The following is a 23,456-nucleotide window of genomic DNA, read 5'->3' on the forward strand; positions in this document are numbered from 1 at the left end:
GACTATAGCCGTCAGGCTTTTGGGTTGTTGCCCATGAGTAAGATAGGATCTTTACCAGATTATAAGGAAAAAAACGCAAACACATATTTTTTTAATGTAACAAATATAGAAATAAGTATAAGAATTATAGACTACAGGTCTTTATAGACTGTTTTTAACCTATACGTACAGTAAAAAATATTTAAACCTCGAAAGTGATTTCTGATCTTTCGTAAGTGATCAGATCCCAACAAGCTGGCCTGAAAGTAGGGTAAATACCCGTTTCTGGTGTATATATATATATGCAACACACATCTCTAGTAAAGAAATGTAGCCTATTTTATTTGAAAACAATTCTCCAACCTCTAATAAATAGGATACAAAGGATAAAGGTGCTGTGCAGTCCCACATGAAGCGCAACAACCAGTCATCCTTTTATATCTCACACCATGCCTCGGATATGATTACTTACCAAGATTTTGGTAAAAAAAAAAAATCTTAATTTTTGATTATGTGGTGTCATTCTGTGAGTGCTTATGTTGTCATCTAATTCTCCAATTCTCTCTTAAGACCCAACGAGCGTTTGGCAGCGAGAGATTATTTGCCACTTGTTTCATATTTTACACTTCGGACATTATTTTATAAAATATCACATTGCTTTTTCAACAACCTCTTGCTATTTAATAATTTCTTTAAGGGATAAATATATTAGTTTTTTCCCCCAACAAAATAAGTCATATCTTAAAAACAAGGAGGGGCGTTAACTTTTATCTCAAGAAATACCTCGGAAACTTCTGGATTTTTTTCTTTATCGCAGAGGTGTGGTTTAAATGTGATACTGGGTGTGGTCCATTTTGGTGTTATATAAAAATGATAGTGACAAATAGTCAACACATTTTCTTTCAATTCAGAAGACAACTGAAGAAAACGCAGACATGAGTCTCTCTGGAAAGGACAAGGCCGTGGTGAGGAACTTCTGGGCCAAAGTGGCCCCGAAGACAGCTGAGATTGGAGGAGAGGCTCTGGGGAGGTTGTATTTTGCCCTTTTCTTTTCATTCTTTATTCATTCATACTTTTATTAATTAGTAAGTACTTATTCATATTTCCATCATTTGAATATATATTTTACAGGATGCTGACTGCTTATCCCCAGACCAAGATCTACTTTTCTCACTGGTCCGATCTGAGTCCAAGCTCTGCGCAGGTGAAAAAGCATGGTGCCACCATCATGGCGGCCATTGGAGACGCTGTGTCAAAGATTGACGACCTTACTGGAGGTCTGTCTGCCCTCAGCGAGCTCCACGCTTTCAAGCTCAGAGTGGACCCTGCCAACTTCAGGGTAAGCTCAAACAGTAACATCCACGCAACAATGATCACGTTGTAGACAGAGATTACATTAGTCAAGAGGCAATATAGACTTTTCGACCTAACATATGCATGTGTTTTTTGCCTCACAGATCCTTTCTCACAACCTCCTCTTGTGCATGAGCATGTTCTTCCCCGGAGACTTCACTCCCGAAGTCCACCTCTCCGTTGACAAGTTCCTCCAGAACTTGGCTCTCGCTCTGTCCGAGAAATACCGCTAAAATGCGGCAACTCCGGAGCCCCTATGAAGCCTGTCATCTACAGTAGTGTCAATAAAACCTCTTAAAATGGCAGAGCTCCGTTAATAAATATAATAAACACTGCAAGCTGGTCCTTTCTTCTTTGTCTGCATCCCTACACTATTCACTTTTGACACAATTGCAGGTGTGTGTTAAGAAATTAAAATAATAATAATGTAGTGACAGAAGGGGGTGTGGGAGCATAGGAAAAAAAAAATTCAATCAGAAATAAACATACAGTTGTGTTAAATGCAAATTTAACCTTCTAACATTTTGCACTGAATATTCGTTTTACTTTATAGTGGAGGAATTACCCCAAAGCTTTGCTTAAATGGGCAGTAAATACTAATGTGTATACAAGGATTTCATTCATTAAGCATGGCATGATATTAAACAGTTTGATTTGGCATTTTATATACTTTTTTCTGAACACACAAGTAATGAACATTGTATATAATTATACAAAATAAGCTTCTTTTTTTCTTCTAATACATATCCATTTTCTGCTTATCTTACCGAACACGTGGAAGAAACCCTTTTTGGATTCTTGGATTAAAATAATTTAATAAGATAGGATAAGATAACCTTTATTAGCCCCACACGAGGGAAATTTGTTATGTTACAGCAGAAAGTGGACAGTGCAACATAATGTAATGTGTAATGTACACAATATTTCAAATCCTTTATCATGGTCCACAACTATAACCAACAGTATTTTTGATGCACTGTTATCAATAATGTCACGCGACCTCACCCATTTATATCAAAGTGCACATTTTGAAACGGACAAAATAGAAACCGGCAGCGTCACCCTTTGCAAAGATAAGAAGTAAAATATAGACGCTTTTATAAGAATGAGCTTAGGAGGTTTTAATTTCAGATAATACAACATGGATAATTGTAACTACAACTTATTGGCTGAGTTAAAAAGAAATGACACCACCCTTATTAATATTACTATTATTATTACTATCATGAACATTTTCAGCGTTGGATTGGTCACACAATTATGTAGAACTGCACAGTCCCTTGTAAAAATCTGCTCTTGGAAGGCTTGAGTAGAAAAACAAAATGCAATTGAAAATGATCACACAAAGAGAATGTCATTTAACTGGAATTTTATTTGTCACATGCATCAGCTTCGAAGTGCTAAACGAAAACACTGCTGTAAATTATTTGGTTATGAATGTGAACTATAATTCGACAAGTTCAGTGGTACTGTTTGCCCAGGGCAGAGACGACCACAGCGAGGAATGTCTGCCAGGTCATCTGGACATCAGGGGCGAAGACTTGAGGTCCAAACTTGGAGGCCACACAAAAAGCGACAATTTCAGAAAGCACCTAAAATGAAAGGGATACAATAATAATGGCATGCTTCATCATTATCACTGGTGGAAAAAGTCTCAGATCACATACCCTGAAGTTGTCAGGATCAACACGGAGCTACTCAGAGTGCGTAACACTCAGTTTTGGCGTAGGCCTGCTTGATGTTGTCCATGTTCTTTTCTGTGGCAGATTAATAAAAACAAAACGAAAACAAACCAAAAACAAATTCTGTTATCATGCGGTAAATAACAAAAACAAGAATAATTAATTTGGAGATACCAATAAAGCGTCGCTAAATTATCATCTAACGTAACTCACCTGCTCAGGGCCTGGGCGCCAATTTCAGCCCCATAAATCTTTCCCCACAGGTATGTGATCACGCTGAGCTCAGCACCTGTCCACTCGACCATATTGTTAGAGATAAGATTGAAATTAGTCTTCGTTCACAAAACTTGGGTCCCTTTTGGAGGACTTTATTAATTGGCCGCTACCACCCCTCTTAGTCCGGAAGCATCTGATTGGATCAGAACCAAGACAAAGGCTGTTAATAAGTCAGATATAATTTTTGCCAGAAGACTGGAAAAAGAACAGAAAAAAGACAAGAACATGAAACATTAAAAACACCATCAACTCGACATCAATTGTTCGACCCAATTCAGTGTCGAATATTCATTTTCCAAAAAAACTAATTGTAAATGAATATGATAAAATGTAAGGCAGAATTTAACTGATTTTGAAGGTGTGGTTTTTGCATAAGGAGAAAAGCTCAAAAAACCCTAAAACATTTTCTTCATTTGTAATTTTTTAAAAGTTTTCTCAGCACCTGCACATATGAGCATCTAATATATCCAAGTGCGTTTTTAACTCTAACTTTTTAATATATATAGATTTTTTTTTTCGTTGATTAGCAATTTTGCCACTATTCCTTTAGACTGCATGCCCCCTCATACTGACATCAGTTCTTTAATGCATTCATCGCTATTTTACTAACTAATTTGACGTTAGGTGTTATTTTGTACTTATTTTACCTTATAAATACTGCGGGACTTATAAGGTAAGATAACACGGCGACTAAAAATACTTGAGAACAGGGTGTGGTTACTTTTATCTCTAGAAATGACTTGTTAAACGCGAACAGGAAGGTGTGGATTAGATTTGATACTGGGTGTTGTGCAATTTAGTTCCATATAAAGAAAGATAGTAACAAACAACTTTCATCAGAATTTAGTTAACTTTTCTTTCTGCTGCGTAAACCTTTAAAGGCAGACATGAGTCTCTGGAAAGGACAAAACCGTGGTGTCGTCCTTCTGGGATAAAGCGACTCCAAAAGCCCCTGAGATTGGAGCAGAGGCTCTGGGCCGGTTGGTTTTCATTATTTTCTGTTTTGACGATGTGCACACATCATGCACCACATTCTATGTAATAACTTCTCTCTATCATAACTTATCACGTTTACGTTTTACAGGATGCTGACTGCATATCCGCAAACCAAGACCTACTGTTCTCACTGGGCCCACCTGAGTCCAGATTCTGCACAGGTGAAGATGCACGGCGCCAACATCATGGCGTCGGGAATATTGACGACCTTGTTGGAGATCTGACCAATCTAAGCTAGCTATATGCTTTCAAGCTCAGAGTGGACCCTGCCAACTTCAGGGTAAGCTTACTGAGGGAATGATCCATGCATTGCTCATAAGTCCATACAATTTCTCAATGAGCAAAATACTAAAAGTAATAATATTTGGTATATAAAGCTATAATTTTGTTGCACAGTACACACTGCAATAGTTACAGCCTTTTGCACACGCTCTACAGTAAAATAACAAATGACAAAGTTTTACAGTTTAGAGTAAAATGTCGATCAGAGCTATTTCTTATATTTTATAAACTTTGTAATATATTGTTTTATTTAATTAGTTCAGTATGTTACTGTTATTGTCTTGGAGCAACTACCCACATAATTTCCTTAGGGATTATTAAAGTATTCTGACTCTGAGTCTGAAATTTAATGTATTTCTCGTTATTTATGAATTAATACGTTTTCTCCATATTTATTTATTTATTTATACAGATTCTTGCTCACCACATCATCTTGTGCATGGCCATGTTCTTCCAGGAAGACTTCACCGCTGAAGTCCACGTCTTTGGCGAACTTGTCTTTGGCGCTGTCCGACAGATACCGCTAAACTCCAGATTCAGGCGCATCAATCGCTGCATGGAGCGTGTCATCCGCCACACTACCAACACCCATTTTATAATAGAAGAACACAGTTACCATATGAAATTAATACATGTTTACATTTCTTTTACTTTAGTCACGGTATATACTTGTATTATTTTTTTTTTAATTCTTGCTCCCACAGCACACGCGTAGACCATCTGATTGCTCTGGGCTGTGTAGTTGGCCTTTTTCTTCTTTCGGCTGCCCTCTTTAGATGTCACTACAGCAGATCATGTGCCTTCATCCACGAACCTCCTCTGTGGTCCTCGCCTTTTCCTTCTGAATGGCAGCTTTCCTTAGATAAAGGAGCTGTCATGGCAAGGCAGATACTGCGGTGCACCCTAAAATAATCTCGTCGCCCCTACTGTCATAGTTTTGCACATGACAATATTGTTATTATTATTTATTTATTTTTTAAAAAAGCTAGCATTAACACTTTGATTCTAGCTACACAGAATTAACACAGAATATGAATTTCAAAACTGAATATATTTCACAGTGTCACCCCAACCCCTTCTTTGAAAAACAGTTCAGCCCATAGCAGCACCTCTAACCTGTTTTATTTCTTGTTGTCAGTAACTGTCGCCTATGATTGGTGCCAGAGCACATCTTGAATGAAGAGGAATTTCAGATTTCAACACAGATAGAAACACAGATGAAAATTCAATTATAACCATAATGAGGATGGCTGAAAGTCAGCATTGTTTCAAATTTTCTGAGGGGAAACAGGTAGAGGTCATAAAATACACATGAGCACTAAAGATTCGCTCACCCAACGTTGAAGTGAATATATGTGAACTAGTGTGTATTATAAATTAGTCTGTAGTTCTGTAGCCTTAATTATTTCATCAGTCTGTGTATAGCACACACTTTGATTCCCAAAAATCAGGTAGTCGTGCGAATTCCTGCCCCCATCAAATCTGTTAGCTCCATCATGCTTTATGATTATATGTATTGTCTCCCATAAATCATTGGGATTCGTCTTTGGACAATGCACAGTGCGGGTGGGGTGCTACCAGTGGCGAGTTTTGATATGGGCGACATGGGAGGTTGCCCAGGGCAGCATTGTGGTGGGGGTGGCATCATGGCATCGGCAAAAAAAGTTGCTCGTACCCATGTTGCCCCGACGTCATGCCAGCGCATTTTGGGGATTGCATGGGCACCGAAAACAAACCAACAAACTACGGCTGTCAACGTTAATGCCGTCTTCAGGATTAACGTGATTAAAATTTCTAACACAATTAATCCATCAGAATGACTCCAAATCCCTGAAATGATACAGACTTATAATTTGTTTTCCAAAATCTATCACACACATATACCCAAAAAGTGAGCGTGAGGGGCCTCGGTGCGCCTGCTGCTGATGCTGCTGTGCTGAAGGGGGCGGGCTGCTTCCATAATATTGTCAATCCAAGCCCATTATGTATTAATTTTTATTCCTGGTTTGTGTGAAATCCAAGAAGAAGAAAAAACATATACAAGGTGTAGCTCTATTAGTTTATGTTGTGGGGTTGGGTGTTTATACTAGAGCGCAAAAATTACTGATGGAAGGTGGAAAAGAAAAGGTCAAAGCCATCAGGTCCTCAGTTTAGAAAAAAAGAGAAAAGGAGAAACGAGCAAAAGATACAGGTAAGCAGATGTGTCTTTGGATAATGGCAGGTATTGTGTATCCTGAAACAAGATAACATTCATTAGTGGGGATTGGGAAAACTTGGGAAAACTGTTTACCTTTGTTAGCCACTTGGCTATGATAGTAAACAGTAGACAGTAGACACTGACACTGTGGCAGCCATAGTGACAGATCTGTGTCAATTTTATCTTTTATTATTTTTATGCATTCATATATTTTTAAAAATTAGTTGAAGCACAAAACGCCAACCGGGTGTAACAAGTGTTTCGCATGAACTCAAAATCTTCAGCAGGGGCGGGGTGAGACGCCAACCGAGGTCACACCCTATGTAAGCTGTCATGGTATTTCCGCGTGGTTAAAATAATTCATTTCCCCCCCCATCGAAACTCCATCCATTCATCCACCCAAGCTAATAATAATAATAATAATAATAATAATAATAATAATAATAATAATAATAATAATAGGAAGAAGAAGAAGAAAGCAATTCGGAATACTGACGATAAAACAGGAATGGCTGGTTCTGGGAGACTGCCTGGTCATTGTAGTTGCTGCTCGTTTAGGTCAATACTTTACTGCTGAGGACCGTGCAGCTTCCGGGAGAGTCTTTGTAGCTCAAGCCTCCCTGAGAAGGCAGTACTACTAGCTCCAGAGGACCGTCACATGCTCTATTTTTAAGTTGTGTATATAAGCTTTCAGTAAATTAATCGCTACTCTTCTTTAATTAGCCCATAACATTCCTGGTAAAAGCTACAATAATAATCCAACTGTTTAAAAATGATCACCACAAACGACCATGAGAGTTTAATTGCATTGGATCTTTTATTACAAGTCAGACTGTCAGTGAGTACTCGACCACATAATGCAGTTTATCTGTATTTCTCAGACAGGGCGAGAGCAACAGCAGCCAGGAACTTGTCCACAGCCACATGGACCTCAGGGGTGAAGTCCTGGGGGAACATGGTGGACAGGACCACGAGGAGGTTGTGAGACAGAACCTGTGGAAAGATGATGATCACATTGAAATTAATGGACTTTTTATTTATTTGTAACCAGAGAACATCAATTCAGATCAATCAGTAATCGATCTAAGATCAAATGAAAGCTGAGTTAGAGTGAGTTTAATTTGTAGTCCAATCAGTGTTCACAATTGAACAGAAAAATTAATTTGGCAAACGCTGTCATAGTAAATGGACCGATGTATATATATTGCTTTTCTAGTCTACTGGAGCATTCAAAGCACTTCATACAACTTACCTAATTGATCCATTCATACAAGTACTTCTTTTTCTATGACTAGGCTCTTTTCTCTCTAACATTGACACAAATTCACACTCCAGTGATTACACTGAACCACAAACTTTTTATTAAGTAGATGACCTCAAATAATGTCAATCCACAAACATGACAGTAATAATGATCAGTACCTTGAAGTTAGTAGGGTCCACTCTCAGAGTGAAGGCGTGCAGCCCACTGAGGCTAAGAAGAGCTCCGGTCAGATCGTCAATTTTGCTGACAGCATCAGTAACTGCAGCCATCACGGTTGCTCCGTGCTTCCTCACTGGGGCAGAGCCGGGGCTCAGGTCCTTCCAGTGGGAGAAATAAGTCTTGGTCTGAGGGTACACTGTCAGCATCCTGGGTAAAAATGTAAGAGAACAAGCCAGCGAGTAAGAGACTGAAATGCAGGAGCAGGTTTTTGTAGGCAGTGTGGGGCCATATTTACCTGGAGACAGCATCACAGCCGATTTGTTCCTCCTTGCCAGCCACTTTAGCCCAGAAGGCTTTGACTGTGTTCTTGTCCTTTGCAGAAAGACTGGTCATCTTGCCTGTTGTTGCTGTTGGAGTTGTGTTCAGCTCATTCTGTGGAGGTCTTATATATGAAACAGGAAATGCACACACCCGACCCACCTCACAGATAAGGTCTTGGAATTTGAGCATGTTCAAAATGATATGTAACAGTTCCCATGAGACAAATACCAAACAAACGACTGTATAAGGCAAGACAACTTAACAAGATAATCAGAATTCATTTCTTCTTTTTGGCTTCACTTAAGAAACATCTTCATTAAATGAATGTGCATATTTTAAAAAGTAAATTTTCAGTGAGAGCCAGTTAAATCAAATCAGTAACCTTCCAATTTTTGAATTTATATCAGTCTAATATTACCATTTAATTCACGACAAGTCACCTGTTAGTTTGTATTTCTTTATCTATTTATGTATTTAACAATAATAATTTGGAAAAAAGCAAAATGGGTACATGATTATAACTTTAAAAAGGCTGTTGGCTTCAAATTTGGGTCTGGACAGATAGTTGGATTTATAGCAGCGCTTTATAGATACATTTACTGTACATACACATGCATCTAAATGTTTATGGCTATATTTAAACTAATATGTCAATGGCTAATTTATGTTTCCAAACAGATAATCAAAAACCAATTCCAAAACCTAATGGGGAAAGCAGCTATCACGGATATAATTGAACATAGAGAGTCCAGGGATATTCTAATGTGTAGGTTAAAATTTAAATACTGTTGTTTAGGCTATCATTTACCAACACTACAACCAAAATCTATGTCAATGACATTCACTTCAAAAAACCCTGTCAGTTTAAGGCTTATCTAATCTTCAGCAGGTGAATCCTCTCACAGGGCAGTTTAAATTTTTACAGCAGCTGTTTGTTCTCTACAGGAGCTCAAATGTAGCTCAGAGTGGACAGTTGCTACTGATATATTGAGGTAAAGTTTAACATCAGGTGTAGAAATTTGAGGATGAAAAACAGGTTTTAAAATATGGCAGAAATACTGAAAATATTTAAGAGAATGACAGAAAAGGTTTTGTGGATAACCAGAAAAAACAAAAGCTGAGACAAAGTTATTTAATTTTTTTTCTACCTACAGCCAGTCAATAAAGGCCTGTAGGATGTGTGGGTGTATCATTCTTTTCTTGTCATTTTCCTCTTTAAGAAAACTCTTTGTCAAGTTTATTTATTAAACGCATGTACAAATGGCAAATGCAGGACCTTAATGCTATGGTTTGGTCATATGTTAAAATTAAAATCTGTGGAATCTGGTCCATTTTTTTAAAACATATGTATTATTTACAAGAACAAGAAGTTTTTAGTCACTGAAATTTAGAATTCATTTTTTTCCAAAGGATATACTCATTGTACTTCATCCAGTTCTTTATTCCTATCCAGGTCTGCAAAATATTTTTGATTATCTTACTTCCAATTTTCTTAACTGTTAGGGGTCACTCAGGGCTGGAGCCTATCCCAAGATATAAGAATAAGTAGTCTGTAAGATACTCCATAATGAAAGTTTCCAACAGATTTTTGGTTAATTTTGACAGTTAATCAAAGCTGAACTCAGAATCGTTAAACTGACCAGTTTAGCCAACTCCCACTTTCCAACTCCACCCAATTTCATATCTTTGGGTGGAGTGAAAAGAACTCTTTAAAAGGTGACTTTGTGGCTCTGCTGACCAACAGCACAAGAGCAACAATCAACAAAGCAAAATGGTTGTGTGGACAGACTTTGAACGCACCACAATCCAGGACATCTTCTCCAAGATCGACTATGCAGTCGTTGGACAAGCAGCTTTTTCCAGGTGAAACATTGTTTGTGCTTATATTGACATACAGAATTTGGGGTTAATTGAATATCATCTTTATGTGCAATGAAAAAAGCTGGCATATTTTGTGCATTACACAATGTAGATTTTTCTTTTAGAACTAAGAGCAAATCAATTATTTACACATTCCCTCAGGTGTTTGATTGTCTACCCCTGGACTCAGAGGTATTTTGGTCAATTTGGAAACCTCTACAATGCTGCTGCTATTGCATCAAATCCAAAGGTTGCTGCTCATGGAAAAATCATCATGGAAGCTCTGGAAAAAGCAGTGAAGAACATGGACAACATCAAGGCCACATATGCAGAGCTGAGTACGCTGCACTCTGAGAAACTGCAGGTGGACCCTGACAATTTCATGGTAGGCAATGCTGAACTGACGGCACTGATTCCCAGTATTGCGTGTTTGTGTGTGTCAATGAAGATTGCTAAAGCATGTTGTGTTGTGTTGCAGCTCCTGGGTGACTGCTTGACCATTGTGGTTGCTTCCCAGTTGGGTAAAAACTTCACTCCTGAGGTTCATGCAGCTTTCCAGAAGTTCCTGGCAGTGGTGGTGTCCTCCCTCAGAAGACAGTACTACTAAAGAGCTGCAGATGCCGTCACAGGCTCTGTTATTAATTGTGCCTCAATACGTTTTTAAAAAAATAAAATATTAAGCAACTTCAGAAAGTTCCCAGTGCCTTTCTTTTTTTCACTTGCTTTATTATCTTTAAGTTTTCATACAATGTCCTTTGCAAAAACCTTGTATGGACTGCTTAAGGATTAAAGCCATTTTTAAATGCTTGGATGAAAAGACTCTGCAGCCAATTGCTGCCTGAAATCCAGAACCCATGTAAATCACCAAATGTTGTTTCCTCTATTGAGTTGCTCTGATAGACCTTGACTGTAGCCTCCAGTTGCTGCTTATTTGTGGAAAGGCATGCTCTGTTGGACAGAGATCAGGTGATTGACTTGGAGACTGTGAACATCCATTTTCTTTACCTTGAGAAACTCTTGGATTATTTTTGTAGTATGTTTTGGGTCATTATTTACATTGCGAAAAACACTCTGATAATCTTTTACCGCATTTCACAAATTCTGAGCCAAGAGTATGGTCCTGTAAATTTCATAATTCACCCAGATACTTCTATCAGCAATTACATCATCAATAAACACTGACTACCCACTTCCATTGGCAGCCATTCATTCCCATGCCATAACACTGCCTCCACCATTCTCCACATGCTTCACATCATGAGCTGCTTCTCTCCTTCTCCCAAATTAATTCCCAAATGTTATATTTTTTCTTACAGATCTGTGCAGGATCTTTCACATGTTTTCTGGCAAAGTCTGGTCTCCCTGGCTGTCACTGTATTCTGTGGTTTGTTGTAAACTCTATTTCCATTCATGAACACATCTCTTAATTGTAGACTCTGACAGTGATACACCAGCCTCTTCAGGTTTTTGGCTTAGTTACATGTTGTGACAATTGGTTTTCATTGAAATAATTCAGTGATTATGCACTTGTCCTTTTTTGTTCTGGTGTTTCTGAGATGGTCAGTGCATTCATTCTTTTTAAAAAAAAAAGCTGAGAGAAAGCCTGCACTTTCTTGTTTTGAATCCAGTGTGTTGGTGTACAAAGGCAAAACTGCACATTTTTTTTAAAATTTTATGTTTGTCCCAACTAATATGGAAGTGATATTACATGCTTGAGTCATTGTATCATGGACCAAGCAGCCAGGAACACACAGGCACAAATGTAATCTTCAAAAAAATGGGTTTTATTGTACCCCCGAAAGGACAAAATGATTACAAAAATTAAAAATGACAAAAATAAACTTTTTTTAAGAACCAAGTGGGCCCGTAAAAGAGGTTAACTTAACAAAATTCACTTAACAAAACATAACTCAACAAACTGACCTGCCCAAATGGGAAACAGCTCTAGTTATATAGCAAATGAATAAACCATTATATACACCAAAGGTGAAAACTAAAGAGCTAACAGCTAACCATCATTCAAGAAGAACCCCATCCCCCCTACATGATCACAATCGATGGTCCAGTCCATTTTTATTGGCTTCTGCATTTAAACCAGCTCCACCCTCAGCCTCCTCTTCCACCCAAACCAGGAATGACTGGAGCAGAGGCCAGGTACCTCAAAAAGAACAGAAATATAATTAATATAACACATACCAATATAAAACAACAAACAATGCAAAGCAGAGTCTGTGCCACCGTTTGGACTATAGCTTAGTGCTGTCGTGCATTACAGGTAAATTCAAAGTATTAAATTGGTTAACTTATGATCACAGAAGCTTTAGAGCACAATGTAAACGTAAGACAAAAAGATCAAATGAATATTACCCAAGTATTTCAATTGTGTGGTTGCATGCAGCCATCACACATTGCTTAAGAAACCCTATCCCTTTAGATACCCAGTCTTAGGACACAGGACCATTGCTGTCCCTCTCCACTTACTAGAGATTTTTTTTAAAAAGAATTGTTTGTAAAAATTTTTGTTCAACAAATACAATTTTTTTCTGACTTTGGAAATGTGATGATGTATAATTAATAACTAATAATTTCCTACTAATAACTATAGACTAGTCATGTTTAGGAGAAATAGTTCACTGCAGTTTGCCTGTAAAATAAAATTAAAACAGACAGAAAAAAATTATAAATACTCAACAATTTAAGTGGTTGTTTACATGACCCAAATGAATTCATTCAGGACGACTTGTCTTCACCTGCCATTGACCTAAACTTGTAATGCTTTTAATCTATTGTCTAAACAAAAAACATTTACTGGATCACAAAAATAACCACAACAGTTTGATTGGATTTGTTTCCTTTTTTATTCAAATTCAGTTTGACAGTAAGAATTCAATCTCATGCTGCTGTCAGTCATCTGTTCCTGTGTACACTTTAACGATATTTCTCGGACAAGGCACGAGCCACGGCAGCCAGGAACTTGTCCATCGCCACGTGGACCTCAGGAGTGAAATCGTTGGGAAACACGGTGGCCAGGACCACGAGGAGGTTGTGAGCAAGAACCTGTGAAAAGATGAAGATCACATTTAAAAAAAAAACGCCATGCTGTTAGAAAATGCACGCCAGGGTTATTTATCTCTGTTTATTTGAATACTGCGATTCAGTATTCAGTACTGCTACAAGAAGTTAAACATTAAATGTACATTAAGCTTAGAAACAAAGAAACTGCAACTTAACCTTCATAAAAAAAACACAACGAAATCAGGACCACTTTCAGAATTTATTGTATGTCAGTACCTTGAAGTTAGCAGGGTCCACTCTCAGAGTGAAGGCGTGCAGCTCACTGAGGCTCAGAAGACCACCGGTGAGATCGTCAATTTTGCTGACAGCATCAGTAACTGCAGTCATCACGGTTGCTCCATGCTTCCTCACCGGAGCAGAGCCAGGGCTCAGGTCCTTCCAGTGGGAGAAATAAATCTTGGTCTGAGGGTACACTGTCAGCATCCTGGATAAAAAATGTACAATAAGTACACAGAACAGTACATAGAAAACGCAGGAGCAGGTTTAAGCAGTCCATTTGAGGTCGTAAGTCTTAATCCATATTTACCTGGAGACAGCATCATAGCCAATGTCCTCCTCCCTGCCAACCACATTAGCCCAAAAGGCTTTGACTGTGTCCTTGTCCTTAGCAGAAAGACTGGTCATCTTGTCTGTTGGATTTCTGTTTGAAGTTGTCTTGACCAACAGAAACGCTTTAGGCTTTTATATGTAGAACAGTAAACGGACACACCCGGCACACCTCAGAGATAGCAACCTGGACAGGCCCACAGTGACATGTAACGCCTTTTGTGAGATAAACGGTAAACCAATTGTCATGCTAGCTAAACTACTAAAGAAAAAGAGTAAATCATTAAAGATGTTTGAATGGTGTTCACTTAATTAAAGTGCGCACAATGAAAAAAAATAAAAATAAATCAAACCAAAGAGTTGAAAAGAGAAATGTATTTCTGAAGAATAGAACCACAGAGTAACATACTTTTATAAATACCTCAAATTTAAATATCTGTTAGTCTATAGCCTACATTAACAAATTAAATTGTGTTTTTGATTTCGACTGATTTAACTGTTTAACTGTTTATCTTGAGGAATGATACATTTTGATAGACAATTCAGTTTTTAAGGTGAGGCATACATTTATTTAGTTATTTATTTTTTTAACCTATTTCACAAACAGGTTAAAAAATATAATAAAAAAAACAATCAATTTAATGGAGCGAGAAAATACCTTTTTGGTCAGTATGACTGCTTTTAATTTCACTTTTGTAATGATCTCTTGTTGGATATGATTTGCATGTTAGTGCTCACGTCTGAATGCAATATCAGTTGTTTTGGGGTCAAACCGTCTCAAATCAAGGCTTCTGCTCTACAATTTTTCATACATTGAAATCTGCAGCAATGTTTGAACATGAATCTTTCAAAGACTATCAAAGATAGAATCCTGAAATGTTCACTGGTCTTTCTTAAAATCACAATTAATACAGATCCTGAAATTGAGACAGATACATCACAAAATGTGTGAGCTAGTTCCAAAACAAAAGAAAAACAACAACAACAACAACAACAAAAAACTCCAGTACTCATGCAAGTCCCATATTTGAGCACACATTAATTAAAAACTTCAAAAATTAGGAAAATGCCATTTTCAATATAACTTGTACCACAAGAACAACAATATCAGTAGGTTGTCCTGTCCAAATACAATAAAATATAGATAGATAAATATAATAGAGTTTTCAGATGATACTGTAATTATACCTCAGAAAGTAATTTTGTTACATGTGTGCATATTTTTAGTTTTCAAGACCTGGGTCAGTCCAAACTCAAATCATCACATTTTTATAACATTTTCTGTTCAACCTTCTCCAGTTTGCATTAAAATGTTATAGTTCAGAGTTTGGACATATATTACAATTGCTGTGAAATTTTAGCTTTATATATTAAAAACTTCACCATCTAGTTTCCAGTTCTGCTTTCCCCTGTTTATATAAAAACTTTTTGGTCCAAAGTTTCAATATACAGTATATACTGATTGCTTGTAATTTTAGGTTCATATATCAAGTTTTTATATAGGTTTTTTTCCCCCAAAGGGCACTTTCATGACATTTTTCTGCAATTTTCACTGTCCTTTCTTATCAAAATGAATCAGAATTGATAATTTGCGACATGTATTTGTCAAAGCATTGGCTAATAAAATATTTTAAAAAAATGTCCTGTAAAGTTCTGTGTTGGAGCACACACTAATAAAAAACCAAACAATAACCCTAAAATAAACACAGAATACTTCTTAACACTAGATTCTTATTCACAAAAATGAAGAAAATCCCATTTTCATATAACTTTCATGCTGGACTAAATAAATATCACAAGCTCAAAATTCTGGAATTTCCAGATAATGCTCAATTTATAACTGAGAAAACAATTTTGTTAAATATGTGCATGTAATATTTTATATTTTGAAGAAATTTTCTAGTTACATATCATGCTGAAACTTAGTGCCATCAATAATTTGGGTTAAAATATACTAAGAAGCAACAAACATATATAACTTAAAGTATTTTATATATAAAGCTAAGATTGTACAGCAATCATGATATGTCCAAACCTTGAAGCATATAATATTTTTCTATTCAAATTGGAAGTGGTTTAACAGTAAAGGTTCTATAAATGTGAAGATTAGTGATGGAACGACCCTCAATGAAATCTATCAACAATGACATTTTAGAACATATTTAACAATTTTTTACTAAGTTATGATTAGAGTACAACATGTATTACATTAACTTCAAATCTTTCAGAAATCATCACTAGTTATTTTTTAGCAATTTGAAGTTTTCAATTAATATGTACTCAAATATCAGACTTTGCAGGAGTGCTGGACATTTCTTTTTTTGTTGTGTGTATATTTCAACTAACTCAGACTTTTTTTTTTTGTATCTGTCTCAAAGATCTGGCAGATCCTGATTCTATTTTATTTCATTTTCAGGCTTTTATCTGTAAATGTTTGAACATTAATTGGAGATATTCATGTTCAAACATGTAGATTTCAACGTGCAAAAAAAGATTTGAAAGTAGGTTAAAGGACAGTTTTTGGCCAAATTGGAGACGGTTGAGCAGGAAATGTTCTATAAAGTTGGCTGATTTGAGATGGAATGACCCATTTGTTTCTTTACTTGTTATCTATTATTTATTATATTATAACTTCTACTGTCCTTGTGGCCAGGTTTCTCTTGAAAGGGTTCTCCTTTTGTTTTTTTCAGTGAGAGTTTTACCTGATTAAATAAAGGATAACAGGCGAGTAAGTAACTGTAATTTGATATCTCAATCAAGAAATAATATTGTGCTTTACTTTTTTTTGTAAAGCTGTACATTTGAAAATTTATGGATAATGAAAATAATTATATTTTGGCATTAACATTTTAATTTAAGTGTTTGTGCATATTGGTGGTTTGACCATTATAGAAACATAAAAAATGCTTTAAGAAATTAGGTCAGTTGTGGCACAAACCTCATATTGGCTGGTAATCTAATAAATTTGAACACTGCACTAAAAACTTTTGTCATTTAAACTCAAAGACGTAATTTAAATATAAACATTTACAGTGGATTGTACGACTAAGGGATTCTGATTTAAAATTTGAATACTGCAGTTAACTAACATTTGTACAGGCACTTACAATTACATTAAGGTTTGAGGATGACGTTTGTTTCTGTGTTATCTAAACTTCCAACAGGTGGATCCACCCTGAGAGCAATAAATGTTTCCTGGAAATCTGTGTGTTTATCTAACGTTTTTTGGGAGCACAGAAAAGCTCACACGTGGCTTGCAGTTGAGATTTCCCCTTTAGATAGAGGTGATCCTGCATTTCAGTGAAGTGTGAAAAGGAAAACATACAATTATGAAAGTTAATGAGGCTCAGATTAATAAGTGTGTTGTGAGTTCATAAGGCCTATGAACATAACTATAACAAAAAAAGTGTTGGTCTTATGTGTAGTTAAATAAACAACAATACATTCTGTAGTGAACTTAGTTTCCTTTATGAGTGTATCTTATTGTTCTTGTCTTACTAGATCTAAACACCATGAAGACCTCCCATTAAGCTTTAGTATTTTTGGTGTCTTTAAAATACTGACAAAATCTCTGATTTCAAAATTTAAGCTCACGTATTACACTGACAGCTTCTGTATTTACGTATTTGTGTTAATTATTTAAAAAATACAAAAATGTTTGTTATACTTAACATGTAAAATTAATATTGAAGGAGAAAAACTGATTTACTTTTCTAACTGAGATTATATATTTCTTTATGTCACTTCTTTCACATGCTCCGGCACCAAAAGCCCGGTGCCTACGCACTTCAGTAAAGATATTTAGATCTGGAAACTGTTTGCTGTTGAATTTGGGCACTTCATACCAAGAAAAATGATTGACTGATACACAATTTTAATTTTGAACAAGAAATTAGAATTTTACAGACACTTTAAATACCAGAGTTTCTCCAAAAGTTCCCTTTTCCATTGCACTGACTTACAATCTGGAGTTGGCTGCTCACTGCTCCTAAGCATTTATATCTATATTAGGTACCATGTGTTGGAGAATTATTATATAAATATATAAATATATTGTTCATACATTAAAGACTTACACAGCTACAGCAATTTTATGTATTCTGTATGACTAAAGCTTATCTCACCAGTCACAGTAATTTTGGTAATTCTGACAGTGAAAATTTTCAACCATAAAAAAAAAATTAAAAGGAGAAACAAAGATAATTGTTAATTAGATTCTTGATCAATTATCCAAATATGGATTGAATTTGTCCATAATAAAAGTTTCAAACTAATTTTTGATTCATTTTGATGGTTTATTAAAGCTGAACTCAGAATCGTTAAACTGAACCAGTTTAGTCAACTCCCACTCTCCAACTCCACCCAATTTCATATCTTTGGGTGGAGCGAAACAGACCTTTAAAAGCTGCACGCGGTGACCTGCTGACCAACAGGATAAGTGAAAAACTCAACAAGGCAAAATGGTTGTGTGGACAGACTTTGAGCGCACCACGATCCAGGACATCTTCTCCAAGATCGACTATGCGGTCGTTGGACAAGCAGCTTTTTCCAGGTATGACCATGTTTCTGATATTTACTCCCTTAAAGAATGTGCAAGATTATATGACACTATATATATATATATGTGTCTTCTTTAGTAATTGTGAGCTATTTAACATTTTCAAGAGCAAATCAATTATTTATATATTCCCTCAGGTGTCTGATTGTGTACCCCTGGACTCAGAGGTATTTCGGTGGATTTGGAAACCTCTACAATGCTGCTGCCATCACATCAAATCCAAGGGTTGCGTCTCATGGAAAAGTCATCATGGAAGCTCTGGAAAAAGCTGTGAAGGACATGGACAACATCAAGGCCACATATGCAGAGCTGAGCGCGCTGCACTCTGAGAAACTGCAGGTGGACCCTGACAATTTCATGGTAGGCAATGCTGAACTGATGGTACTGGCTTCTATTGATATTTATGTATTTATTTAGCATGTTCATGATATCTCATGCATGTTGTGTTGTTTTACAGCTCCTGGGTGACTGCCTGACCATTGTGGTTGCTTCCCAGCTGGGTAAAGCCTTCACTCCTGAGGTACACGCGGCTTTTCAGAAGTTCCTGGCAGTGGTGGTGTCCTCCCTCAGAAAGCAGTACTACTAGAAAGCTACAGAGGACCGTCAAATACTCTGTTTTTTTAATCATGTCTTAAGGAGGCCTAAATAAATAAAACAATGGGCATATTCTTCACTTTGTTGTTTTTTCCTGTTCCAACATTTGTAATTATATCAGGGTGCAGCAGAAGAGTTAAATAGTGGGTGTATCTTGTAGTGCAAGCTATAAATTAGCCTATTCTTTTAATTTTTAAATGGTGTCCTCCCTCAGAAAACAGTACTACTAGAGAGCTACAGAGGACTGTTTTTAAAGTGTGACTCAAAATGCTGATAATAAAGAAGATATATGAAGCATATACCTCAAGTTGTTCATTTTATTTCCCTTTTTTCAGAATATATGGTCATATTAGCAATAAAAGTAACTCTTTGAGAGCCTTGAAAGCTTTGTTCATATATAGAAAGATATATAGGCCTACACACTGTTCTTTTATACTGTTCTGTGAGACAGCTGATGTACAAACGAAATACAACTACATCCAAACACAAACACACACAGAAAAATGTGAGCAAGGTGATACTTGTAAAAAGAAAACACCATTGTGTCTTCTAGTTGATGGTATCCATAACAACCATGGTATTGGATCGATTGTAGTGCAATAGAGTCGATAATTTGTTTGTATCCTCTAAATTCAGTATGTAGCCCACTGAACTATGTGAGGTAAGTTGTGTCGACTCGTTAGTGTAGAATGACATTAAAAATGTGTTAAGAATTTGTAAACTGTATGACATGACTCATGTCATAAATCCTGATACACTGCTCTCCCCTACATAAACTGCCTATATAGATTTAAAGTATCAGTATCAGTATTGGTATAGGCAAAACTGGGCCTTTATTTACTTGGTATCAGATCAATACCTTATTCTGCATTATCCCACATCACTACTATCTTCTTCTGGGGTGTTTTTTTTTTAAAGGCATAACTTCTAGTAAATCAGATTGTGCTGTAACTGATCGAGGTCAAATAAACTGTCAATTACTAATAAGAGCATGTGACCCTGGCCATGGTTATAATGAAAATAAAGTTTGCAGCGTTTGGTTTTATAAATCATTTGAATGTACACATTTTTTTTCTTTGCTTTATAAATGTTGTTGGTTATTGTATTGCTCTGGACAATTATAAAAGAATCATAAACAATAATAAAGATGATAGCGAAGATAAGCTAAAATGTCAGCAGATGTTCTCAGCAAACTACAGCATGTGCTGCTGTGTTGTGCTCTGGGTTTATCTTGGATTGGATTTTCCATGTTATTTTAAAGCATAATTGCTGCAGCAACAATATATATACAGGCATCTAAAAAGTTATTTTATAGAATGAATAGAATTAATGTTGATATTATTTTAAAAAATATAATCGTCAGAATATTAATTTGTGCTGGGATCTGCAAAACATCGGCAGCCTCCTAGCCTGCAATAAAGTTATAGCGATGTTACTTTTATTGCACAACATTATAGCTGTAGAAACAAATAAAATCGTTACTCTGTGGCAGCTCGCATTTAATGGTTAGAAAGGTAGGCTTTTACTTTGAACACTCTTTCTGTGTTTGCACATTAAGTTTTATTTAGTGGCCAACTGAAAGCTTATCGGTCACTCATCTTGACTTTTAATAAATTCTGGCACATTTTGTTGGCCTTTCATCTCAGCCCTCCTTTATTACACGTATATTGTTTTTATTTTTTTAGATTTGCCACTAAATTGAAAGTTGATATCAACTTTAAAGAAATTCGCTTCACCACACAGATAACAGCTGTACTGTATTAGATTTATTTATTTATTTTTACATTAAAATTCAGTTTGCGAGTATCCAAGCCCATGTTGTTGACCGTCAGAGTGCAATTTATCGGTACTTTTCAGACAGGGCAAGCGCCACCGCAGTCAGGAACTTGTCAATAGCCACGTGGACCTCGGGGGTGAAGTCGTTGGGGAATGTGGTGGACAGGACCACAAGGAGGTTGTGAGAGAGAACCTGTGAAAACATGATAGCCACATTTAAACTCACATTTAATTGCTGTAATATTCTGCCAACATTGTTTTTGTACGATTGAACCGCACAGTCTGGGTTAAGTGTAATTTAGACATGTTGTGTTTAATAATGTTTCTGTGAGAAATAGATATGCTTGGGAATAGCTATTTGGGAAGAAAAACTTGGGATGTCTAAAGACAAAAAAATATTAAATCTATTAAATTATTTTTATATTAATACGATAATGCACAAAAGTTGTGATCTGTTTTATTTAAGTCCAAACCTTCACAGCAAAACACTAAAAAGTTTCACTGCTATGATTTAATAAATAAGTACCTTGAAGTTAGCAGGGTCCACTCTCAGAGTGAAGGCGTGCAGCTCACTGAGGCTCAGAAGACCACCGGTCAGATCATCAATTTTGCTGACGGCATCAGTAACTGCAGCCATCACGGTTGCTCCGTGCTTCCTCACCGGGGCAGAGCCGGGGCTCAGGTCCTTCCAGTGGGAGAAATAAATCTTGGTCTGAGGGTACACTGTCAGCATCCTGGATAAAAATGTAAGGTGAGTCAACAGTACATATATTTTTTTTAAAAAGGAGCAGGTTAAAGCAGTCCATTTGGGTTCGTAGATTATAAGTCATAATCCATATTTACCTGGAGACAGCATCACAGCCGATTTGTTCCTCCTTTCCAGCCACATTAGCCCAAAAGGCTTTGACTGTGTTCTTGTCCTTAGCAGAAAGACTGGTCATCTTGCCTGTTGACTTTTCGTTTGAAGTTGTCTTGACCACCAGAAAAGCTTTAGGCTTTTATATGTAGAACAGTAAACGGACACACCCGACACACCTCAGAGATAGCAACAGGCTCTTGGACAGGCCCAACATAGCTTTGAAAACTACTGAAGAAAAAGAGTTTTAAATGGTGTTCACCTATAAAGTTAGTGCACAAAATAAAGAAATAAAACAAAACCAAAGAGTGGAAAAGGGAAATGTATTTCTAGACAACAAAATCAAATCAGTTTTATTGTCACATCACATGTGCAGGTACACTGGTACAGTACATGCGAGTGAAATTCTTGCGTGCAAGCTTCACAAGCAACAGAGGTGTGCAAAAATACAATAACATAAGAACAAGCAAAATATAAGAACGGGTAAATCTGACAATTATACAAATAAATATATGTACAATATAAGAGTATATGCGCATTACTGAATGTGTATACTAAATATGTATATCTACGTGTGTGTGTGTGTGTGTGTGTGTGTGTGTGTGTGTGTGTGTGTGTGTGTGTACATATTTTAAAAATAAAATAGAAAATCATGAAGTACCATACTTTTTAATAAATACCTAAAATTGCAATGTTTTTGGCTCATGGGTTACATTAACAAATGAAAACTGTATTTTTAACTTTGACTGTTTATTAAAATAACTGTTTATCATCTGAAATAATCAACTTTGATAGACAGTTCAGTTTTTAAGGTGAGACATTAGTGAATCTTGTATTTATTTATGTTGCAAACAGATATCAGAATGGAAAACAATTAATTAATGATATCAGAGGTTTTTTATAACAAGGCATTTTCTTTTCAAGCATGCGCTAATTTTTTATATTTTGACAGCTGCAATCTTAACAGTGGATAAAACCACTTTTTACACAGGAGATTTTGGACGCATTATTATATCAATTCAAAAATGAGAAAATACCAACAATCTATATAAAGTAATGCTTCTGATGTAAAACTGGATACTTAGAAAAAATGTAGTCAGATAAGTAACTAAATGTATGTTTACTACACCTTCTTTCCACTATTCTAGAGGAGAAGCTATGGAAGCAAATGAAGGAATGATCAAGAAGCACTTGAAGAGCGCAAACCCCCACCAAAGGAGCTCACTATCTGGGCAGTATTTACATTTGAGGGAATAGTATTGTATTTCAGTCTCTAGATGTGCACATCTGGTAGAGACATACCCTAAAAGACTGGCAGCTGTAATTGCAGCAAAAGGTGGTTCTACAAAGTATTGACTCAGGGGGCTGAATAATTACGCACACCCCACTTTTCAGTTATTTATTTGTAAAAAATGTTTGGAATCGTATGATTTTTGTTCCACTTCTCACGTGTACACCACTTTGAATTCCAATAAAATTGATTCATGTTTGTGGCTGTAATGTGACAAAATGTGGAAAAGTTCAAGGGGACCGAATACTTTTGCAAGCCACTGTACTTGTGAGAATCATAGTGTCTGAGTTCTAAGAATGTTTGTACATTCTTCACCTATAAATCATGAATAAATCCACAATTTCATTGTACATGGGCTATTTGATGCTATGCTATTAAGTTGATCTTGGTG

The 23,456-nt window shown here is 36.3% G+C and overlaps 6 protein-coding genes and 1 pseudogene across 8 annotated transcripts; 4 read left to right on the forward strand and 3 right to left on the reverse strand.

Annotated features, from left to right (window-relative positions):
* The first annotated feature begins 861 nt into the window (after nt 1–861).
* LOC146388330 (hemoglobin subunit alpha-A-like) lies at nt 862–1,670 on the forward strand. Its single transcript, XM_084925578.1, has 3 exons — nt 862–1,009; nt 1,111–1,318; nt 1,437–1,670. Exons 1-3 carry the CDS (start codon nt 915–917, stop codon nt 1,563–1,565), a joined length of 432 nt encoding a protein of 143 aa, XP_084781704.1. The 5' UTR covers nt 862–914; the 3' UTR covers nt 1,566–1,670.
* Nucleotides 1,671–2,954: 1,284 nt separating this feature from the next.
* Nucleotides 2,955–5,223, forward strand: LOC146388331 (hemoglobin subunit alpha-A-like; annotated as a pseudogene). Its single transcript, XR_014799996.1, has 4 exons — nt 2,955–3,057; nt 4,183–4,270; nt 4,375–4,566; nt 4,981–5,223. The product of XR_014799996.1 is annotated as a hemoglobin subunit alpha-A-like (transcript).
* Nucleotides 5,224–7,581: 2,358 nt separating this feature from the next.
* Nucleotides 7,582–8,592, reverse strand: LOC146388332 (hemoglobin embryonic subunit alpha-like). The gene is made up of 3 exons (XM_084925587.1): nt 8,484–8,592; nt 8,188–8,395; nt 7,582–7,758 (listed from the first exon to the last, which is right to left on the reverse strand). The coding sequence occupies exons 1-3, from the start codon at nt 8,579–8,581 to the stop codon at nt 7,630–7,632; spliced, it is 435 nt and encodes a 144-aa protein (XP_084781713.1). The 5' UTR covers nt 8,582–8,592; the 3' UTR covers nt 7,582–7,629.
* Nucleotides 8,372–11,054, forward strand: LOC146388333 (hemoglobin subunit beta-like). 2 transcript variants are annotated; one of them, XM_084925576.1, is made up of 4 exons: nt 8,372–8,680; nt 10,254–10,372; nt 10,532–10,754; nt 10,848–11,054. In XM_084925576.1, the coding sequence occupies exons 2-4, from the start codon at nt 10,281–10,283 to the stop codon at nt 10,974–10,976; spliced, it is 444 nt and encodes a 147-aa protein (XP_084781702.1). In that variant the 5' UTR covers nt 8,372–8,680; nt 10,254–10,280; the 3' UTR covers nt 10,977–11,054. The 2 variants fall into 2 exon arrangements, with proteins under 2 accessions (XP_084781702.1, XP_084781701.1); XM_084925575.1 differs by having other exon boundaries at nt 8,372–10,372.
* Nucleotides 11,055–13,297: 2,243 nt separating this feature from the next.
* Nucleotides 13,298–14,068, reverse strand: LOC146388334 (hemoglobin subunit alpha-2-like). The gene is made up of 3 exons (XM_084925585.1): nt 13,971–14,068; nt 13,661–13,868; nt 13,298–13,426 (listed from the first exon to the last, which is right to left on the reverse strand). The coding sequence occupies exons 1-3, from the start codon at nt 14,066–14,068 to the stop codon at nt 13,298–13,300; spliced, it is 435 nt and encodes a 144-aa protein (XP_084781711.1).
* Nucleotides 14,069–18,312: 4,244 nt separating this feature from the next.
* LOC146388335 (hemoglobin subunit beta-like) lies at nt 18,313–19,247 on the forward strand. Its single transcript, XM_084925581.1, has 3 exons — nt 18,313–18,542; nt 18,686–18,908; nt 19,006–19,247. The coding sequence occupies exons 1-3, from the start codon at nt 18,451–18,453 to the stop codon at nt 19,132–19,134; spliced, it is 444 nt and encodes a 147-aa protein (XP_084781707.1). The 5' UTR covers nt 18,313–18,450; the 3' UTR covers nt 19,135–19,247.
* A 1,735-nt stretch (nt 19,248–20,982) lies between these two features.
* Nucleotides 20,983–21,859, reverse strand: LOC146388336 (hemoglobin embryonic subunit alpha-like). The gene is made up of 3 exons (XM_084925584.1): nt 21,762–21,859; nt 21,445–21,652; nt 20,983–21,111 (listed from the first exon to the last, which is right to left on the reverse strand). Exons 1-3 carry the CDS (start codon nt 21,857–21,859, stop codon nt 20,983–20,985), a joined length of 435 nt encoding a protein of 144 aa, XP_084781710.1.
* Between the last annotated feature and the right edge of the window lie 1,597 nt (nt 21,860–23,456).

This window comes from Perissodus microlepis, chromosome 4 (assembly GCF_051167445.1).
Source record: "Perissodus microlepis isolate ML-2025 ecotype Zambia chromosome 4, ASM5116744v1, whole genome shotgun sequence".
NCBI lineage: Eukaryota > Metazoa > Chordata > Actinopteri > Cichliformes > Cichlidae > Perissodus > Perissodus microlepis.

What these genes read in the sequence shown, in the direction of transcription:
- LOC146388330 (XM_084925578.1), top strand. Translation starts at nt 915, where the DNA reads ATGAGTCTCTCTGGAAAGGACAAGGCCGTGGTGAGGAACTTCTGGGCC. An exon ending in GGAGGAGAGGCTCTGGGGAG is followed by an intron (nt 1,010 to 1,110) that starts GTTGTATTTTGC and finishes TATATTTTACAG; the next exon opens with GATGCTGACTGCTTATCCCC. An exon ending in TGGACCCTGCCAACTTCAGG is followed by an intron (nt 1,319 to 1,436) that starts GTAAGCTCAAAC and finishes TTTGCCTCACAG; the next exon opens with ATCCTTTCTCACAACCTCCT.
- LOC146388332 (XM_084925587.1), bottom strand. Translation starts at nt 8,581, where the DNA reads ATGACCAGTCTTTCTGCAAAGGACAAGAACACAGTCAAAGCCTTCTGG. An exon ending in GGCTGTGATGCTGTCTCCAG is followed by an intron (nt 8,396 to 8,483) that starts GTAAATATGGCC and finishes ATTTTTACCCAG; the next exon opens with GATGCTGACAGTGTACCCTC. An exon ending in TGGACCCTACTAACTTCAAG is followed by an intron (nt 7,759 to 8,187) that starts GTACTGATCATT and finishes ATCTTTCCACAG; the next exon opens with GTTCTGTCTCACAACCTCCT.
- LOC146388333 (XM_084925575.1), top strand. Translation starts at nt 10,281, where the DNA reads ATGGTTGTGTGGACAGACTTTGAACGCACCACAATCCAGGACATCTTC. An exon ending in GGACAAGCAGCTTTTTCCAG is followed by an intron (nt 10,373 to 10,531) that starts GTGAAACATTGT and finishes ACATTCCCTCAG; the next exon opens with GTGTTTGATTGTCTACCCCT. An exon ending in TGGACCCTGACAATTTCATG is followed by an intron (nt 10,755 to 10,847) that starts GTAGGCAATGCT and finishes GTTGTGTTGCAG; the next exon opens with CTCCTGGGTGACTGCTTGAC.
- LOC146388334 (XM_084925585.1), bottom strand. Translation starts at nt 14,068, where the DNA reads ATGACCAGTCTTTCTGCTAAGGACAAGGACACAGTCAAAGCCTTTTGG. An exon ending in GGCTATGATGCTGTCTCCAG is followed by an intron (nt 13,869 to 13,970) that starts GTAAATATGGAT and finishes TTTTTTATCCAG; the next exon opens with GATGCTGACAGTGTACCCTC. An exon ending in TGGACCCTGCTAACTTCAAG is followed by an intron (nt 13,427 to 13,660) that starts GTACTGACATAC and finishes ATCTTTTCACAG; the next exon opens with GTTCTTGCTCACAACCTCCT.
- LOC146388335 (XM_084925581.1), top strand. Translation starts at nt 18,451, where the DNA reads ATGGTTGTGTGGACAGACTTTGAGCGCACCACGATCCAGGACATCTTC. An exon ending in GGACAAGCAGCTTTTTCCAG is followed by an intron (nt 18,543 to 18,685) that starts GTATGACCATGT and finishes ATATTCCCTCAG; the next exon opens with GTGTCTGATTGTGTACCCCT. An exon ending in TGGACCCTGACAATTTCATG is followed by an intron (nt 18,909 to 19,005) that starts GTAGGCAATGCT and finishes GTTGTTTTACAG; the next exon opens with CTCCTGGGTGACTGCCTGAC.
- LOC146388336 (XM_084925584.1), bottom strand. Translation starts at nt 21,859, where the DNA reads ATGACCAGTCTTTCTGCTAAGGACAAGAACACAGTCAAAGCCTTTTGG. An exon ending in GGCTGTGATGCTGTCTCCAG is followed by an intron (nt 21,653 to 21,761) that starts GTAAATATGGAT and finishes ATTTTTATCCAG; the next exon opens with GATGCTGACAGTGTACCCTC. An exon ending in TGGACCCTGCTAACTTCAAG is followed by an intron (nt 21,112 to 21,444) that starts GTACTTATTTAT and finishes ATGTTTTCACAG; the next exon opens with GTTCTCTCTCACAACCTCCT.